Source organism: Hesperophylax consimilis, chromosome 30, assembly GCF_061612785.1.
Source record: "Hesperophylax consimilis isolate HC1 chromosome 30, BYU_Hcon_1.0, whole genome shotgun sequence".
NCBI classification, from domain to species: Eukaryota; Metazoa; Arthropoda; class Insecta; order Trichoptera; family Limnephilidae; genus Hesperophylax; species Hesperophylax consimilis.
The window spans coordinates 17,578,406-17,600,236 of record NC_142865.1 but is presented as its reverse complement, the minus strand read 5'-3'; the positions used below and the strand labels follow the sequence as shown (position 1 = coordinate 17,600,236).

General features: G+C 33.0%; 1 protein-coding gene across 1 annotated transcript in view; it reads right to left on the bottom strand.

Moving 5' to 3' along the window:
* Positions 1–11,265: 11,265 nt before the first annotated feature.
* LOC149409709 (uncharacterized) overlaps positions 11,266–21,831 on the bottom strand; it is a 70,307-nt gene continuing 59,741 nt past the window's right edge. The window contains exons 3-4 of the mRNA XM_089649474.1: positions 13,944–14,849; positions 11,266–11,490 (exon numbers count right to left, since the gene is read on the bottom strand). Coding sequence (XP_089505600.1) covers positions 11,266–11,490; positions 13,944–14,849 — 1,131 coding nt within the window. The remainder of the gene's footprint in view (positions 11,491–13,943; positions 14,850–21,831) is intronic.

Genomic DNA, 21,831 nt, shown 5'->3' with positions numbered 1-21,831 from the left:
AGTTTTGGCTAGATTGTTTGAGCTTCGTCAAGAGGTGTGTGAGTTTCTTTTAAATCAAAATATGCCCAAACTATATCAGCCCTCGAGGATAATTACTGGATAGCCAAACTTGCATACATGGCTGATATATTCGAGCATTTGAACGAACTTTGGCAGAAAGAGTTGCAAAAAGGATGTTTGGCCCAAGAACATTTAAGTATGCTTCAGCAGAAATTTGGTGAATATTTTTATTCCATTAATACGGAACAATACGATTGGATTCGAAATCCTTTTGCAACCAATGCAATAAATTCTACGGAAGTACTGCCTCTGCAAATTCGAGTGGAATTTACAGATTTAAATAATGACATGACATTAAAATTTCACTTCTCCGAAGATCCATTAGATGTTTTCTGGATTTACGTTAAAAAAGAATATCCTCACATTTCCGTCAAAGTATTCTTAACACTACTTCCATTTTCAATATTATAATAATAACATAACATTTATATAGCGCAGTTTTGTGTTGTTTCACTTCAAGTGCGCTACGTCATATTTATGTGAGCAAAGTTTTTCAACGGTTTTATTAATTAAAAATGATAAGCGGTCATTCTTAAAAGGTCTTGACCAACAACTTCGGGTTGCGCTGTCAAAAATCTAGCCTATAATATAAAACTTTTGTGTTCATTGAAACAAGCGCAGATTAATTTAACAATTAATCGCTCATTAATTTATTATTATTTTATAATAATTATTAAGATTGCGGAAAAATAAATATGTTATAGTTATATGTATGTATGTATACGTTTCAAATAAAAAACAAGAAATTATTGTAAAATTTGTGAATCAATTTAACATCTATATATTTTAGCTTTTGGTGTGCCGCGGAATTCTAGGAAGAAATTTGGTGTGTCGTAGGTGAGAAAAGGTTGCGGAGCACTGCCATAGAGCATGAAAAAATGGCTTCTAAATTTCGAACCCAAGTCTCGAATTAGCGCCCATACGAATGAAGATTTTTCCAAGTAAATGGAATATTTCTGAACGTATCCGAAAACTAAAAACTGTTTTTGAAAGGTGATAAATTACGCTTTCAAATTTTATTTTTAAAAAAATTATAAATTTTTTGAAATATTTAATTTTGAATGCAAACATAAAAAATAAATAAAAATCGCATACTTTACGTTTTTTGTAACTGAAATTACTGATAACTAAAAATATTTAAAAAAACCACGCATTTTTTTTAGAAAAAAATTATTGTAACCTTTTTGTCACCTCAATTTTTTTCGTTCCATGTATTTTTTTTTCAATCTTTGGTTTCATATAGGTATATTTCTTGTATTTTTTCTGTGGTTAACTTCTAGATTTAAATTTATAGCGTGGTGTTTTTTGTCTTTCTAATTCCGTTTAGATATATATTTCTCACCATGACAATTAATAGGGGAGATACAACGATTTCTGTGAGAAAATGGGAGTTGTTCCCAAAAGCGAACAAATTAGCCCGAAGGGTTAATTTAATTATCATATAAAATATTTATAACTAAATCTGAATTGTATATTTTAATAACATTTGTAATTCGAAATACCACAAAGAAATGTATCTAATGTAGAATTTAAAAAAAATAATAACTTTTTCAAAACTAGAAGTTTGGACTAAGGATAGGTTGTTTTATAGAATTTGAAGAAATCATCATATTTATGATTATTATATTTTTTCACCTGAAAACAGTTCCATGATAACTCAACACAGTGACAATTCAACACACCTTTAAAAGGTGATATAAAGTCATTATAAACGATGAAAAAAAATTTTTTTTTAACCTAACCTACTTAACCCAGTTAATAAAGTTTTCGTTTCATCACTTTCCATGACTTTATATAACTTTTTAAAGATGTGATGAATTATCATTGTGATGATTTATCCGGTCACCTTTTCCACAGTATACTGACGATTGACGATGTTAGAATGATAATATGTCAAGTATCTAGAACTCAATGGCTTCCTTACCGTCACAAGGAAAACATAAAAATTACCAGTGCAAAGTAAATCGATCAACTATTATTCAGGTATTCAGTATCTACGTAAGAAGTTAAGGTTTCTCGTTATGAAGTAGGCACTTTTGTGGCCTTATATTTTTCAGACTTCTTTTGCATAATGTACACACTGTGCAGAAACGGGCGGTCCAAGCAATGCAATCTTTAGACCACAGGCATGCTATCCTTGTTCTACCGGTATTACAATGGAAGATACTCCGAGGAACTAGCATCATTGACCCTATCACATGAGAACGGGTCGCTTCTACGACTCATTCTTGAGTTCAACAGCTCGGCTATTGAAAGATTTGCAGGCCTCTGTGTTTTTTCCGTCCTACATCATAAGTCTCTTCAAGATGTTCTCATGTTCACTCCTTCATCTCCTCTAAAAGACCCCTTCACTCAGCATCTCCAAAAATGACATAGGTCATGAGGGAAACTATATTACTGTGTGGAGTTAATGTAAAATAATAAAAAGTATAGAATAACTTTTTTGATTCGTGCTACCGTTTTTTGAACTACAAGGAGAAAAATTAGTACGTTTTTTTATGTAGATACTGTTAAAAATGTGACTACATAACCATTTCCTAATAAAAATATTAGTCATTCAGAATATACCTGTACACGTGTTCAACGCAGGTGGCCTCGTCCGAATAAATATAATGAACCAGATTATTTAGTGTTTTGACTTCCTCACATATTTGTGCTTTACTGATCAATAAAATCGTTCGTTGCAAGCCTCTAGTCCCGTTTTTAACAGGAAAACGAATAATTTCTCCAAATTTTTTGATAAATTAATAATATTTCGTATCAGTAAGTTTTCTCCTTTTAGCTAGGAGAGGCTTTAACTTGCGACTCTTGGGTGAGAAACTGACGCATTTGTCCACTAACCTACTAATCATATTTGATTCACTTGGTCGTTTCGTGTCATGTTATCTACACGGATTTACTACGTAGCGATCCATTTCTACAGCGTTCAGTTTTCTTTTATTCTCCCTCGGCCGATTCTATATAATAATAATAATAATATTGGACAATTTTTATAGCGCCGCTTTTGTGAGTTATCACCTCAGGGGCTCTATCATGTCTCAGGGTTGGTATCAGCGCTCCATTGTAGACTGCTAGCCCATTAAAAACGATACCGTAATAAACAGAAAGCAAATCACAAGAGAACATGTTTTGATTGAAAAATCTGCAGTACATTCGTTTCAAATTACACGCTGGTTTGTTAGGGCGCACCGTCCCCGGTCGGATTTGTGGATTATCTAATGTTGTCCGCAACATGTCGGGCATTACTGCACTGGGAATTCATTAGCTCACCATCCCTGGGGTCCGGGTTCAGTTCCCGTGGGGGATTTGCTCTCCCAACGCGGGAGGGAGGGAGAGTATATTTTGTAAGAGGTCGGCCCTATTAGCACTGTTTTGGTTGTATAATGAATGTTTAGTAACAGGTGTTTGAGAAATGATTAAAATTATCATTATTTATTTATTCAATTATTGAAGACAATTTTAACGAAAATCTGAAACAGAAAAAGATATAAGTCACATCTAGGACTCGAACCCAGGACCCTTGCATTGCCTGGGCACCGCTCTACCAACTGAGCTAATGGGACCCTATATCCTTATTATAATAAAAATAATATTGGACAATTTTTATAGCGCCACTTTTGTGAGTTATCACCTCAGGGGCGCTTTACAGTTGATGCAGGTATTACAAAAATTATAAATATTACCAAAATAAAGTGAAGTTAAGTAAAGTAAAATGAAGAACAGGAACAGGTGACATGAAAATAGAAGATGGAGACTCTGCAGCAAGAATCCTAGGTGGTGAAGAAACTGGACCAGCTGCTGCAGCGAGAGAGTCCACCAACAGTGCCAACACGAGGTTCGTCATCCATCCAGGTATGTGTTTGCTGCTAATAAAGCGCTGACACCATATCCTCACATAGATACCAGACCTTGGCAGCACCGCTGTGACGTTCGACGAAGATAGAAAATGGAGACACTGCATCAAGAATCCTAGGTGGTGAAGAAACTGGACCAGCCGCTGCAGCGAGAGAGACTACCGTGCCCACCAACAGTGCCAGCACAAGGTTCGTCATCCGTTCAGTATGTGTCTGCTGCTAGTAAAGCGCTGACACAATATCCTCACATAGATAACAGACCTTGGCAACACCGCTGTGACGTTCTACGAAGATAGAAGATGGAGACTCTGCAGCAAGAATCCTAGGTGGTAAAGAAACTGGACCAGCTTCTGCAGGGAGAGAGTCCGCCGGTCATATTTAACTGTATCATACTTCGAATAAGAACTAACTTACCTTGCTTTCATTTGTGTATGATCGCAAGATTCCACTCGAACTAAATGCAATCTATACAGTGTCTTAGATAAATATATCTTACTTAAATTTTAATGTGCGACATCTATTGACTTTATCTGCAAGTCTAGATTGAAAATTGGATAATATTCGTGTAGGAATTGCTAATATTGTCTTCACTAATTAAATTTTATTTTATTAGTTAGTGTTATTTCACAAATTACTCATTTAAAATAATATATAATATATTTAGGACACGTTTCAGAGTGGAAGATACTCTCAGCATCGCCCTGGTGTAAACCACCATTCAGAATTGAAACGTTACTAGAAATGGCTTTACCCGTGTTTGTTGACCAGATCTGAATAGCCTGGTACTCTCCTATACCCCATCTCCTTTCCCTGTCCACAACCTTCAGCCTCACAACATACCCAAATTGGGGATGCCATAGTCTCACTGGCTCCGGACGGTTGGGAGCAGTTGGGACTCCTGTGCGGTATTCATTAAAAAAAAAAAAAAACATGCACACAATGTGGTGACAATTTTGTGAAAAGAAAAGGACACAGCGTGATTCGTATTATTGTTTTAATGGTTTAATTTAAAAGTTTTGGCATGTTTTCTGCATAGAAATATACTGGAACGTGTTTGGTGACCAAACCCGAATAAACAGGTTCTTCCCGACCTTCATCTTCCCACCTTTTCCATCATTCATATACATGCCATACTTTAATTCGAGGATATTCTGAAATTTTGGTCACAGACCACAATTGAAAATCAACTTCAGTTTTAATCCCAAATTTTTTCTACCACTCATAATTGAATCACATGGCAGGCAGAGAGAACGAACTTCTAACCAACTTGGTATTAACACACACTCCTTGCCTCATTCACATTCATACATCTTGACGTGGTCCGACTCAAGTATCTGATTCACTTGATCGTGCCATATTCATTCGCTCTACATGCCCAAACCATGTAAGGATCCCTTTTTTATTCTTAATCATTACGTTAACATCAGCCTTGTATTCCTTGTATTTCTTTCCACATATTTCACACGATCATACATGGTTTTAGCAAACATTCGCCTGAGGGATCTCATTTGTAGAGCATTCATTCTACCTTCATCCTTCCTATGCTGAATTGCCGTATATGGGAGTAAGTACCGGCATTCCATTGTGGACTGCTAGCGTCAATTTTTTAACAACCTTACCTAACCCTACCTCCATTAAGGCTACGTAACACTTCATGTTATATTTTGAATCTTGCCGCCAACAATAGCACACCTTATGCAGAAAATATTTGTAATCGATCAAATTTTCAATCCAAAAACAGATGATTTTGGATTGCATTACATCGTAGTGCTTTCCTGCATATACCCTTCCTTCGATATCTTAAAAGTCCTTCCATCTCACGTTAACATACTTCGAAATTCAACTACTCTGTTTGTATATTCCAAAATATACAAACAAATTCAAAATCAGCTGGGCCATTATGTAAAAAATAGATTTTATCGTCGATTCCTCAGATTTAGTTTAGTACGAGACCCGGGGTGAGCAACCCCACGGGAATCCCCATAAATAATTAGTCTGCTATTTGTCCTGGTATTGGGTTACGTAACAATACTACAGTACCCGCTCTGCCTACCCTCGACTTTACACACTGTGCAGTGCTGGGTTGTGTGCACGTTCAATAGGCAACACTTGCAGGCTTTCGGAGTTAGGGTTCCGACACACAAATGTAAAATAATACGTTTTGAATGAATGTTGAAATAAATTAATGACATCATTGAAGAATAAGATAATACTTATAAATATAAACGGAACATGAAATAGAATAAGACACACAAACATGAAAAGATAACGGTCTCAACTGGGAATCGAACACAGGATCTCTGTCTTTATTTAACAAATAGATTTTTATTATTATTATTTATTTAATTTTAAGGTGTTTTCTATGTGGATACCGCGCAGAAGTCATATCTGACCAGACAAAGCAAGTGTTAGCTATAAAATGCAGAAGGAAGCACACTGGAGAAATGAGGAACAAGGGACATAAATGGCTGTAGAATCTGGGAAAACAAGAACTTGCTAAAAGTCGCGAAGAAGAAATAAGAAAGAGTGAGAAAAAGCTAAAAGAAACAAGAAGAAGAAAAATTAGCTTGACAGAGTCAGAAGAACCGAATAATAGCAATCTTTATTGTAAAAAAATAGCACCTATAAATAAATGTCATTGGTTTATAAATTAGATAAGTACATAAAATGGATAATTTTATGTAAAAATCAGTGATATGTGGAATGATTTGACGTCTTCAGATCTGTCTATTCAAAGAATAGACAGGCTCACGCAGAGAGAAATACATATACACACACGACTCGTGGAAGTTATTTTTAGGGACCACTAAAACTTACCAGGTTTTTATGGTTTCAGGTTTTATCTTTTCAATACCAGGAGCACAGAGATTGACAGAGTGCATTTTCGTGAATTTATTGAAAATTGCTTATTGTTAGTATGCTTGTATTTTGAAAACTCTACCAGGCGCGCAAGCGAGTGGAGAGATAAATAACTCGTCAAAATTATTTCTCAAATATTTTTTATGTAGAACAGTTTCAGTTGTTTCTTTGCGTTTTCAGTACCAGGAGCGCAGAAATCGGCAGAGTATACGGATAAATAACGTAGTGGAGTTTGAAATAATTTCAGAGTTTGCATCAATATTGTGAAATTATCCTGTCAACTTCTGCGCTCCGGACGAACTAGTAGTTCTTGCGTCCAAAAAGTATGTTTCTAATTTTTCTCTTCATTACAAAATCAACCTCTGAAACCAGCTTAATTCATTCGTTTTCAAATGAGGAATTATGCAAATTTGTCCAAAGAAACGCCACTATCTCAAAGACAATTTTTACAAAATGTCTTCTGACTTATCAGGTGCGTACTACAATAATATTAAATGCTAGTCAAGTAGCTTCCTTGAAGTGAATGTAGCAGATTTTTGAAATCGGAAATGAAACGTACAAACAAATTATTAATTGTTTTTGAGTTTAATTCGTAGAACGCCATTTAATTTTTATAGAAATTCAATGTAATTTGAAAATTTCAGTTTGAAAATGGGCTTGAATGCCGAAACAGCTGTCACAATAGTAAAAACTAAAATACTTACAGAACAATTATTATTTATTTATTTGATTTACACAACATTTTTATCAAAAAAATACAATAAATGTACAGACAGATAAAATGCCAAACGGTCGAGATAAGACAGAGTTCGCATTTTCAGGCGTTTCTTGGTATTTTCGGTGCCAGGAGCACAGAAATTAACTATGCAACGGGTGAATAACGTAGCACGAATTTGTAAGAAATTCCCTTACATTACAAATACTGTGATATTACTCGGTCAACTTCTGTGCTCCGGATACTGATTTTCAATAAAATTATCAAATCTACGTAGGAACTAGGAAAATTAGTTTTTAGCTACTCGTCTTGGACGCATTCATTAATGACTCAATTGATCGTCGGGCGTCCCGACTTTTTCTAACATTAACTTTCATATGGCATATTCTCCTGGCAATCCTTTATTCGCTTATTCTCTCTATTCGTTATTGGGCAGTTTCCAAATCATCTTTGGACCGTCAATCAATGTTTTCAAGCATGTTGTTTGGGGGATTAAATAAAAGATATAATTGATTTTTAATTTATATATTTATTAAAATTTTTGAACACTGAAGATCGTAATATAAACCCTTTTATCTTATGAATGTATTTTGCCTTTCACTTATATTATATTTTCGTTTTATTTCATTTCATTGTACTTGAAGTAATCTTCTTTCATTCACAAATTATTTAACAAAAAGAAAGGATTTAAAGATTTTTGAAACAGAATATGTATACTACATGTTTCTACATATGCTCAGAAGCATAGCTGTAAACAATTTTAAAAAATTACAAAAAATATTTATCGTTAATTAAATTAATAAAAAAGTGTTTAAATTACAAAATTTGTTTTTGAATAAAGGGTTTACGATTTGAGATGACTACACAAAATAATTGTAAATATAAGATACTATTACACTAAAATAAAATCTGCGAAATTATTCAATTAAACAAATCGAAATAATAATTCAATTTAAAACTATACACGATACAAGTAATCATCACACACCATTGGAATAAAACTATATTTTAATAATTAATTCTTAGTAATAATATTCACAATTAAAATTTAATATTTTTACAAGTTGTTTTTTTTAAATTAATAAATTCCAATTCAAGAAATCATACATTTGTATGAGATTTAGCTTAAGAACGATATGATATGATTACAAAATGCATATAAATTCACTAAAACATATATAATATCTTTTTTACAGAATATTTACAAAAAAAAATTATGAATCTAAACATATTTTTACAGTAATTATAAGTTATATTTTGTACATTTAAGCTAACTAACGTATATTATATTTATAAATAAACTATTGCATATTTATTAAAATATGCTGCAATTTTTTGCTTTTAAAATTATGAAGTTAATAATTCAGTTGGCATTTTTCATCAAAACTAAGATGATACAAAACTTTTTCACAAAAATCGATGGCAGATTCGATTAATTTTAAAATATTACATTTTTTTATAAATTCATCAGATTCTCGACATACGTTTTAACTGAAAACTGGCTTAGTTGGAACCTCCTAATGACTAAAAAGTTTTTTTCAAAAATCATCCCGTCCTACTAAAAATGATGCAGGTATTTCACAAAACACATTTTTAACATTATGATTTATCTACTGAATTTAAAAAAAACCTTAGTTTAAGGGTTAACCTACGTTTTAATCTACGCATCCATAGATGGCGTTAATTTTGACTTATTTTATAAAATCATATATTTTATGCCTTTAAAATATGAAGACGAATTATTTGTTTGTCCCCGTACATACTCAATATGGATATTAATAAATAGTTTTGTCCATGTATAAAAACTCAATTCTTTCAAGAAAGGCATACAAATACATTTTATATTAAATAATTGAATTAACGCCATCTGTGAACGCGTAGATAATAAAAAAACGTTGCGTTTACCCTTAATCAAAAAAAATATATCATTTCAAAGATAACATGTTTAAACGACAACACAATAGGCCACAAAATGATGAAAATTGTTTTAACACAAAAAATGATTTTTTTATTTTTATTCTGCACATGAGTACAGTACTTTGAATTACGATATGTTTTTAACACCAATTCAGCTGTAAAAGATTTTGAATACTGATATGTAAGATTCTTCGCAAAAAAATTCAACTTAAAGTTGATAAAACCGTATTTTAAAAATTTCTGAAATGTATAGCATTGTTCATAAATTGTCTGATAATGGTTTCTGTCAGGTTAAAAGTAATGTCAGCAAACCATGAGAACTCAAAAACGATTTATTTTAATATTATAAAAAAATATATTAAAAAAGAGTTCTACAAACTGGGTCAGAAAAAAACATTTAACTTCATAGGTTCCAGAAATAATTAAAATGTTTAAAAGGATAGATTAGGAACAAATAAAAAAAACTTTAAATGTCAAATTTTCGATATTTTTTTAACTTGTTGTGAAAGCGTCAACACTTACAATTTTACAATCACATTAATTTTATTTTTTTTTTTTCAAAAATTTCTAAGTTTATACACCAAGTTCTTTCGTTGCACTTTTATATACATTTACATAGGCCCACATTGAAAAGAAATCTTCGTTACTGTCGTCTTCGAAGATTTTGAAAATATGCAAAATAACATAAAATTAGTGCCAAAATAGTTAAATTTTTTAAATTTTGATATATACCACTTTTTAGATACCACATTGAAAAAAATGTTGAAAAGACCTTGAAATTGTCAGTACACTGTTTTTGTGGTTAGCAAATTTGATTGTTAATATAATGGATGACAAAGTTCACAGATATTATACCCTTATTTTGAGAAAAATAATATTCTAAAAACCCTTATAAAATTTGATTACGATAAGTTTAAAATGTGAAAATAATACCGTAAATCGAATAGTGATTTGTGAATTGATTCAAATTTAACTTACCATAAAAATTGGTTTGTTGGTACAGCTTTACACAATGAAAATATAATATCTGCACTCTTAGCCATCGAATGATAATTATAATTTTCTATCCAAGACTTTTTTAAACTTTGTATAACATTTTGCTGTCAAGATAAAGTATGCAATATCAAATTTGAGTCAAAGCAAACAATCCATTATTTACATATTCAATTATATTGATCGTCCATTTCAATTTTAGGTTACAAATATTTTTACGAGACTCAAGGTCTTGAAATTACAGAAAAAAACAAGTAAAACCATGTCAAGGTAGATGATTCAGTGGTAATACATCTAATTCGATTGATTTTGGCTTTTGAAACCATTGATTACTTCAAAATTAATGATACCAAAAATATATTTCTACTCGCATCATTCAAGGTTTTGAAAATGATTCGAAAACATAAGAAATGTGTTTAATTTATTAGTTTAAAATATTAATTTATGTCTTTTAAAACATCGTCCACACATCTTTTTACAAATTTTCTCAAGGTCTTGAAATTTATTTTAAAAAAGTGTCAAAGTATTTAATCCAATACTTTCAATATACGTATAAATTCATTAGTTTTTGCTGTACCACCTTATTTAAAATTGCAAATATTTTTTTACAACTCTCTCAAGGTCTTTAAAATTACTAAAACATACCAAAACAGTGTCAAGGTATAAAATCCGATACTTTAAATATACAAATGCATTTTTGATTTTTATTATTCCACTTTTTTTTTAAAGTTGTGTATCTTTTTTTACAATTCTCTCGAGGTCTTGAAAATGATTAAGAAACATTACAAAAGTGTTAATCTATAGTTTTTAAGAATTCAATATGTATATTTAGTCTATTTTCATTTTTTTAATATGTCTATATAAGCACTAGACCATGTTAATCCCGTACTTATCAGCTGATAGGCCGAAGTATTCAGCAGGTGGGGGAGGGTAGGGCTGCTGGGATTGGTGAGGGGGTCCAAGGGCTGAGGGCGGCTGGCCGTAGGGCGGGAAGGCTGATGCCGTAGTGGGCGGGGGAGGTGGGGGAGAACCAAATCCACCCTGGCCGCCGTACTGCGCCGGTGATGACATAGCTCCGTTGAAGTATTCCATCTGGGAACAAAAATGAACAGAAATTAGTTAATATGTTAATAGAAGTTTGGGACACCCAAGGAAGACATGGCATGTTTAAGTGAATCAAATAGTCAAGAGTCAGAATAACAGAAAATTATGTATGTATTACCTATAATACGATGTGTGAATGTTAATGAATTAAGGAAAATGTGTCAAGACTGAGTTGTGTGGCCGTCTATCCTCTGCGTAATGGTTTGCTGTTGTTTTTTTTAACATACTTATACCTAAAGCAAAATGTAGTGATGTTCATGGTATGTTGAATCATTTTCAAATATATTATTTACCTATTGTTAAAGTGAGATATTTTCCGAGCATTTGACCAACTCGAGTTAGCGAACTTTAATTCGTAACATTAGAAATGTAATTGCGCGTAACTTTTTGTAATATTTCTTAATAAAGCATTTTGTTAAGCCTTTTCTCAAAGTTCATTGAGCTTGAAATCAATATCAAAACACCTACCCCGTCTGAAACCGCCTTTGTTTGCGCAGGAAAATACATTTTAAATACTGACTGTGTAGGTAGGGTATTCATTCGATCATGTCTACCGGATTCGGCACAATCGTGTCTTTGTCAACCCCCTGTTAAGGGTATGCAAAATCAAATCATCTGATGTCATTATATTCACAGATTTCGTCAACCCGTGGACCTGGCCCCGTACGTATAATCTGCATTTCACGTTCTGCATAAGCATATATATCTGACAATTGTTTTTGTCGGTATGTTTTTTAAATTTCTTTACAGTTAATAACAGAAATCTGCATAGCTTTATGTCCAATTCAGCGAATTTCCAGAGCAAAAAGTATTAAGTTGGTATTTCCGCATATAAACATTTAAATTCTAAGCCTCTTGTTCTGTAAAACCACAAAAACATCAATAAAAACAGTTACTACGCAAGTCTAATGGATACAGTTGTTGTCATTATTCTATAGTTATTCAATAGTTCTTAAAACTTCTGACGTAGTTTGCAAATGTGTGCAGAGTATCAAAAGAAGAAAACATGAAAGACGTCCATAGTGCATTAGAAATTCTAAATAGAAACCATTAACCCAGAAAAAGGAAGAATATAAAAAAAAAATTGGCGTTATAACTGAATCAAAGTCGATTTTTGTCATTATTGACACAATCGGAGAGTGAACAACACTCAATAGGTTTGAGTTTGCACGAAGTAGGTTAATTCACTGAAATTAATCAGTTTTTTGTTTTAAATCTGCGAGGCAATTCTGATTTACTATCCAAAACTCTCTACCAACGAAATCACGTAGATGTCACATACTTTGACCTTGGGAAGGCTTTTGGCAAGGTTGATGTGTCTTTCTTAGGAAACTAGTTAAGATTGGTTTCTTTTTATTTTTTGTTTTATACTTGCAAACAATTTAACGATTAATATAAACGGATAAACGGTAATAAACAATAAACGGATTCCCGCTACGGTGATTTTTTTTTTCTGGAGTTCCGCAAGGATCTACCCTAGGATCGCTGTTATTTTCGTAGTTTTTTAATGATATTGGCCTCGTCATCATTCTTCAAATTTGTTTTATGCTGATTATCTAAAACTTTACCATATAATCAAAAACTAAGTCCTTCTTGCAAATTAATATAGACTCCATCGCAAACTCGATAAAAACAAACTCCGCTCTAAATGCAATGTCCTCACTTACACAAGAGCAAAACAGCCGATCGTGTTTGAGTATTTAATCAACGGTAACATTTTCCATTATCTGACTCAGATACAAGATATGTGTTATTTTCGACCGCAAAATGACATATCACCAGGACGTAAATAACTTATACAACAGAGCATACAAACGGCTGGGCTTCGTCATCACACACTAACATTAAGACTAAGTACTTTCTAACTGTTCAAAAAAATGTTCGAAAAACGAAGCTAACATTGCACTATGAGTGCTGGTACCTTCCCTGATGTATGGTAGTGAGGGATGGAACTGGCAGAATGAAAGTAGACTGAATATTGTAGAAATGAGATCCTAAGGCGTATGTGTGGTAAAAGCATGCATGATCCCATGATCGTTTGAGAAATGTGGAGATTAGCAAATAATGCTAGACTAATGTAAGCATAATGAGAAGATTGCGAAAGGGATGCTTAGATGTCTTGGATACGAAGAGCGACTGAACAATAAAAGGAGTGTAAGAATAATGTAAACGCGAATAGTGTGAACGACAGAAGACGTCCGGGAAGTTCAAGTAAGAAGTGACACCATCCAGTGAATCGTAAAATTTGACGTGTTCTTCAAAACCTACAACGAGTTTGCAATTTATTTAGCACCACTTACTCACTATCAAGTTTACCCCACAGTACTATTGCAATGATTTAGATAAAGATATCTGTAATTTTGCGGTTATCTTAGATAGTTGTAATTAACTTTGTGTTATTGTGTACACAAATATATAAAATAAAATAATTAGTAAATTACCTGGGAATGGTAGTATGGTGAATTGTAGGCGCTCTGCGAATAAGAAGACACACCGTGATGATGCCCTGCTCCATACTTCGCATACTCTGCACCACCTCCAGACCAATGGAACCCATTGTACCCTCCATCACCATGATAGCTGGCACCCAACCCACTTGACCCCAAACTCTGCGGGGTAACAGGGGGGGAAGGGGTCGTCATGATGCTTGAACTGGATCCAAGAGGAGTCAGGTTTCCGGCCACTCTCGGAGACGAGAAATGTTCTTTAGACAAATGACCAATTCCGAAATTCTTATCAACGCTTGAATACCCTTCGTTTTTAAGGTATAGATCAACAGATTTAGAAGCCAGACTTGTGTAAGGGTCGTGTTTAACAGCGGTATAAGCCAAATTAGCTACTGAAGATGAAAGATTGTTGACTGCACTCTCGCCACTTGATGAAGATGAGTCTTTATTGGACATCAGCCTGTTGTTGCTATCCGAATTGCCGGTTGCACCATTTGAAGTGTTGTAGTGGATCGGCAAAACATTATTGCTGCTTTTTGAAACTGCCGAATCATACCCTGATAATAACGACTCTTTTTTGCATATCACGTTGATGGGGGGGCTCACGGAAGTTGAGGGAGTGATGGGAAGATTTGGAGACGATGTGTGGTTCATATTAGATAGTCCAGAAAGCGAGCTGTTTTGTTGGTTGTTTTGTTGGTTGCTTCCGGGTGTTGGGTTCTTGCTTGGCGTTGATTTGTTGGTGGGGTTGTTTGAATTGTTATTGTTGTTGCTGGAGTTGGTCTTGTTGGAGTTGTGGCGCGTTGAGGAACTAGAGGAAGACTTGGATGAGATCTGGTTATTGGCTGTTTGTTGCTGTAGTTGTTGTCGGCATTTGGCCCGACGGTTTTTGAACCACACCTGAGAACAAAAGAAACGAATAAATTAATACAAAGTTTAGTTGCATACATCAATAAAACAAAGAAAACACTAGAAATGACTTCCATATAGATTTGAATGGAAACTATTGTCGCCACTGACTAAATGCCTTATCGTGATATCGTCTAAATGTGATATCGTCTACAGATATCACATTTAAATTTCATAAATACGGTGAAACGCAATTCTACACATGAAATTTAAACAAAAGATTGTGGAATTTTGGATACGAAACACTGTATTTCTGCTAACATTGTATTTCTAGTGTTCTTCTTTATTCTATGAATACACTTGGGGTATGTTGCGAGACGGAGAAGGAGATGGTAAAGGGGAAGTACCTGGCTATTATTGAATTCCGGATTATAAACTGTCGCTTCGCTAACGATCTGATTACCGTCTTCAAAGAAATAAAAGCCGATCGCAAAAGACAAATGACGATCGAATTAGAAAATCATTTAATTTATTTTGGAACACGACCCTACTTCTATATCAACTCTCCCCGCTTTTAAAATTATGGGGGAAACTTTTCATACCAGAACTGAACACTTGAAAGATGTAAATAATTATTTTCATTTATCTTTCGCTTTGTGTCCTATTACAGGTTTATCAACATCCAACTACAGAAACAATAAATTAATTCAATGATAGTAAAATAAGGCGATGTAAAAAACCCTGAGAGCCTATGTCGTCTTTGGGGCTTCGATGGCTCGAGAGAGTGCGGCTGGAGGGTAAAAGGGTCTCCCCGAATCAGTCTATTCCGATCCGGCCCACTATGCAGCAGGTGAGAAAACGCATTCGCCGCCAAGAACTAGACAAACTTCACCCCACGAATCCGGACACCCTGCTAAGTCACCAAAGGTAGCAAACCACTTGTGGTGACCTATGGTATGGGTGTTGGTTATGCAATAAATGGTTATCAGGGCGGCGGTACTCTGAAAGGTATTTCTTGTTAATTTTTATCGATTTTGCAAAAAAATAATAATCCGGCTCGAAGGACCAAAAAAAAGTGATACTTGAAAATAACATTTTTTTTTAAGTTTAAAATAATTACACCTTAATTTAATCGTTAGTTAGGGGCGCATATCGCGTATATATTATACCACCGCGCTTTAGATTCCGCTCTGACGGAAGCTAATGGAATTTTCGATTTTGAAATCCAATCATATGGTCGCGTGCGTTCACTTTACCCTCACTTCCCTTCCCCTTTACCGTCCCCCTTTTTAGGACCCGGGTAGGTACCTCAAACAGCCAGCCGAAAAAAAAACATCACTTTAAAGTTACAGGTGCATTGTACTCGTACATTGACAGACGTGCATCAAATACCCTAAAAGATTAAAAAATATATATATCAAAATTCAGTCACCAATCGGAAAACTCTGAACGTGTCCGAGATATTATTTTATACATGCAGTACGTTAAATTAAAAAAAACTAGAGCAGACACGTGAAAAATCACGGGATATTATAATTCCAGGATTTGTGAAGCAGAACGAATAATAAAAATATATTTGCATCAAATATTGTTAATTGAGAAAGAATTAAATAGACTATCAGTAAATTCTCTTTCGAATGAATACCGTTAGTAAAAATGAAGAACTAGGATTTTCTGAAATATCAGTTTTAATTTTTAAAGTTATACTTAAATTCAAAGCAAACTTGAGTTCATAAATAAACTGAAATTATTTATTTTGGTGATTTGATTGCAAGATAAATTTCCAGAAAAACAAATTAATCTCTGAAACTAATTTTCAGATTTATCTACGAGTATTTGAATTTTAATTTTTTTCAGTAATGAATGAATGCAAATCTTGGAAACTAAAATCAACTCACATCCCGACATTCGATCAACCTGAAACTCGACAGATAAGACTCGTTGTTGATGACAATGCATTCTATCAAAATTTGGTGGAAATTGGATGACAATACAGCAGTTAATATACGAAATAAATATCGGTTCTACCCGATCATCAAGCCAAAAACGTTTTTTTTACTTGTTCATCGCGTAGAACGAATCAAAAACATTGTTTTTTACCTGTTTATTTTTTTTTTATTTCGTACTGTACATAAGTTGACATGTCAAATACATTATAATGGGTGTTGTTTTTTTTTAATTGATGCTTTTTTTACTGTCAATATTGCGTTCTTTGTTTGTGTTGAATGCCCCAAAGTATTTGCTTTACCAACTGCACTTTCGTACGCAATAAAGTGTAATATGCACTATGTTCTTGTTAAATACAAAAATGCACCACCGTGTCAATAAGTAGTACCACGTCGATATTTTTAGAGTATAGAAAATGCAATTAAAAACTTGTCATGGGAGATATTTACATAAATCAAGTCAATGATACCATTTTGACGAAACCGGTTGGCATTTACGTATAACAGAAGTGTTAAGTCTATCTTTAAATATAGGGCCTTACTAATAAACATGTTTTAAATTTTACAACACTGACAAACAATCTTTGATGTAGGGTTAACGATAGTTTGTTAGTTGTGTAAGAATTAAATCACGTTTATTAATAAGGGGAGGTGACCGGATAACTAATCAAAATGACAATTCATCATACCTTTAAAAAGTTATATAAAATCATGAAAAGTGATGAAACAAAAAGTGATATAAAATCATGTAAAGTGATGAAATAAAAAGTGATATAAAGTCATGAAAAGTGATGAAATAAAAAGTGATATAAAGTCATGAAAAGTGATGAAACAAAAAGTGATATAAAGTCATGAAAAACGATGAAACAAAAGCTAGGATAAATAGGTCAGAAAAGTTATGTAGGTATACATTCTATCATATTTTGGTTTGCATCAAGTACGCACATTATGACGGATGACATTACTCAGTTAATATACGAAATAATTATCGGTCCTACCCGATCGGCATTTGAGGAGATTGGTAGGGTTGTAGAGAGAGTATTATAGTAAAAAACACTTTTATTTCTACGGGTTTATTATTTTAATTAGGATTTACCAAGACAAAATAAACTAAATATACACCAATACACATAATGCAATAGTATGCATTGTTCGTACACAGAGAAAAATGATCACCGCATTTTTATCACTATACTGTTAAAAATGTGACTGCACGACCATTTCCTAGTAAAATAATAGTCATTCAGAATATATCTGAACACGTACTCAACGCAGGATGCCTTAAATTATTATTATTTTTAAGAACACGTGTTCCGACTTCCTCATAACATATTCGTGCTGTACTATTATTTTGTTATAAAATTTGTTAATTCATTCGTTATGGGCCTACAGTCACGTTTTTAACAGGAAAACGAATAATTTAATCACGTATATGGTGAGGTCAAGTTAGGATAAGGCGAAGCTTAATGCCAAATCACTATTTTGATTAATCTTTATAACGAATTGGTGTACATTATGAATACCAAAAAATATGCTTTAGATAAATTGAAGGTTTTCCTATCGTTTTGCTTAAGTAGAATACAAATAAATACATAAATTACTCAATAAAAAATATAAATGTAAACTACTAAAAAAAATATTTTTTCAATAGAAATGTATGAACGCGTAAAGGAAACAACTTTAAAACATACAGTATTATAGCTAAGATTATCTGTGACAGTTTCACTTGATTAACTTTTTTGCTTTCTTATAAAATTATTTACAAAATAAATAAAAACCAGTTTTGTGCTTGAAATCGAACGTTTCTAGACTCCGTTTGTCTGCCGATTTGAATGCCTATTACCTACAATATAAGGTATACCAAGAATATAAACATTTTTGGCTTTTATCTTCCTCTTAATGGTTTTTTTGTTTTATTTAAAGGAATCATTTTGATCGCATCAACTCAAATTGCGTGATCGTATAATGCCATCGTTATTCTGTATCCATCACGTTTATTAAATCACACTAAAGTAGCGAGTAGTGACAATGGAAATGTTATTCGCCAATAATACCATTATTTGTCCTGTACAAATTGTAGGGGGGTGGAAAACGGATACCCTGCACCGCCCGTGCCATAATAGCGTGATTTATTATTTATTTGCGCTGCTGTCAGTTGCGCCCCGGTCGCGTAACGCGATACGCGCGCTGGGTAAATACTGTAAACACGCCATACAAAGGGGTACCTAACCTAACGTCATTATTTTAAAGTGTCATATTTTCAGGGGTCCATGATAACTCAACACAGTGACAATTCAACACACTTTTAAAAAGTGATATAAAGTGATTAGAAACGATGAAAAAAATAAATTTAAACCTAACCTAACCTAACCTACCTAACCCAGTTAATAAATTTTTTGTTTCATCACTTTCCATGACTTTTTAAAGATGTGATGAATTATCATTTTGATGATTTATCCGGTCACCATTTTCAGGGTAGCGAACGTCTAACATATTATTTATTTGAATTGATTATTAACCTAACCTAACATACCTTATCGGAGGTGCGAGTTATTATTAAGCGGTAAATTCTTTAGCCGATTTAAACACTTATTGTTTTATGGGACTTACTAATTAACGTGATTTCAATTTTACACACCTGATTTTAAATTAAGTTAAAAAAATTTAATTTCCTTCAAGTTCCAATCAGAGTCAGTTAGACTATAGAATTCTGAATTATGGTATGTTTTAGGCTGAATGTGGTGGAGATGGGAATGAGATAGGAAGACGAAGGCTGGGGAGTACCTGCCTATTCAGATCTGATCACCAAACACGGCTAAAGCCATTTCAAGCAACGTTTCAAATCTGAATGGTGGTCGACACTGTGAGTATCTTCCATTCTGGAATATGACGCAAGCGTACTATATATTATTTTAAATTAATAAATAGTGAAATAACATTAATTCATCAAATAAAATTTACTTGCGCATGCCGGGATTTGAACCCGAGACCTTCCGATTGCCGAATTGTGGATTATTCTATCTAAATGTAATAAACAATAATTAATGTAGGTTAAATGGTCGTAACAAGTTTATTAAATTTTACACAAATGATGAACAACTATGAATGTAGTGTAAAATGTAGTTTATCAGTAGTGTAAAATTTAAAACACCTTTATTAAATAGGGGTAATTGTTTAAATTTTAAATTTAAGATTTTATAAAAGAATTTGTAATATATACACAGTTTTCCAATAAGAGGTGTTATTTTGATATTCAATCGTGAAAGATCAATGGTTTCGTTGCTTGTGTGGCACGTAGCTCCGTCTTGTTGAAAGTAAAGATTCAAAAGTAAAGGTCCAGATCAATACCATTCAATTCCGGCAATAAAAAATCATTAATCATCTCTCGATAGCGCAATCCATTCACCGTAACTGTTGCTCCAGCCTCATTTTCGAAAAAGTAAGGTCCAATGACTCCGCAGGACCATAAACCGCACCAAACAGTCACACGTTGAGGATAGAGAGGCTTTTCAACAATAACTCTTGGGTTTTCCGCGCCCTAGATGCGACAATGTTACTTGTTGACGAAGCCACCGAGGTGGAAATGTGCCTCATCACTCAAGATGATTTGCATTTGATTCACTCAAGTTAACTTTAATAATTTCAATGCGTTGTTGAAGCGTGTATCGTTCCATTTTTATTAATGGCGTAGTTTCTACTTGTCAAATGTCAAAAAATGACAGCTTTAAAAGTAACATCTACCGAAATAGCGGGCTATTCAAAATAACACCTCTTATTGGAAAACCCTGTATATCGAAAAAAAAAATCATGACAAATATTATTCTCATCAAACATACAAATTACGGATGTGTGTTTGTCTATTAATGATTGTGACTGTGGTTCAATGAACTCGGATTTTGAATTTAAATGTCAGTTTCAAAATCAACTGTCAAGAATTCAGACAAGCCATAAAGTAACTACCTACAGTATAATTTTTTACAAGAAAATTATTTTAATTCTTTATTTGAATGTGTATATATTTCTTTTGTTTAAATTTCTAAGTAAAGTTTGATTTTTCTTACATAATATCCCTGATTTTTTCACAGTATACTATATATATATTGTTTTACCAACAACTGTATATCAGTATTAGCCATTGTAATACTAACAATAAATCAAACAATACTAACCCCAAAACGCAAACACACAATAACATTCGCCATTTTCATAGTTGTCCAAATGTGCAACTATAAATCATAAATTCACCATTCACACAATGCAGAATTACTCAAGCTAAACACTGAATTGATAATTCATAGAAATGTAATATATATTTTAAGTAACATTTTACATCTAGTATATATCTATTCTAAAACTATTATAAAAATATTCCATTACCTGCGTACTAATATATGGACTTCACGAAATTGAGACATAGTACAAGACTTTTGGCTTCCTTAACTTTTAAAGTGAGTTCATTGAACATTTTATAACCTTTATAATAAATATTGTTTTGTGTTGCCAATAAATTAGTCTTAGGAAGCCTAAAATCGTTGCAGCTTCTCGTAGGATAGCCATGGACTTGTACTATTATAATCTATTTTTTAACTTGTACATAAATACTAGGGTATTATAGACTAAACGTTGCCACACACTTAGCATATTGAGTTGGCGTTTCATTGTTTTTATCTGCTACAGCACAATCTTCTTCTAATCCTTCAATATTTAGATTGTCTAAGTTTAGGGTAATAATTCCGTTTATAATTTGTTTTTTTTTACCTACCACCATGAATTTACTATACCGATTGGAAAGACAATTAATGTCACAAGCTTGTCCTAGTGAGGATAAAAATTCTAACTTAAAAAATATACAATTTGAAGAAACATTAAGACATTTTGACTTCTAGAGACTGCAGAGAGTTCAATGAAATTTACTGATCTGCCAAGAAATAAATTCGATTTTTGATGATGATTATTTTTAAAAATTTCATCCCCTATGTGTAATATTTTTGATGTAATATCTAGGATGTAATTTCAAGGATGTTACAGGCAAGATAGGAATACAAAAAAGGTTTAAGGTAATTAATATAAATAGTAATTAAATATAT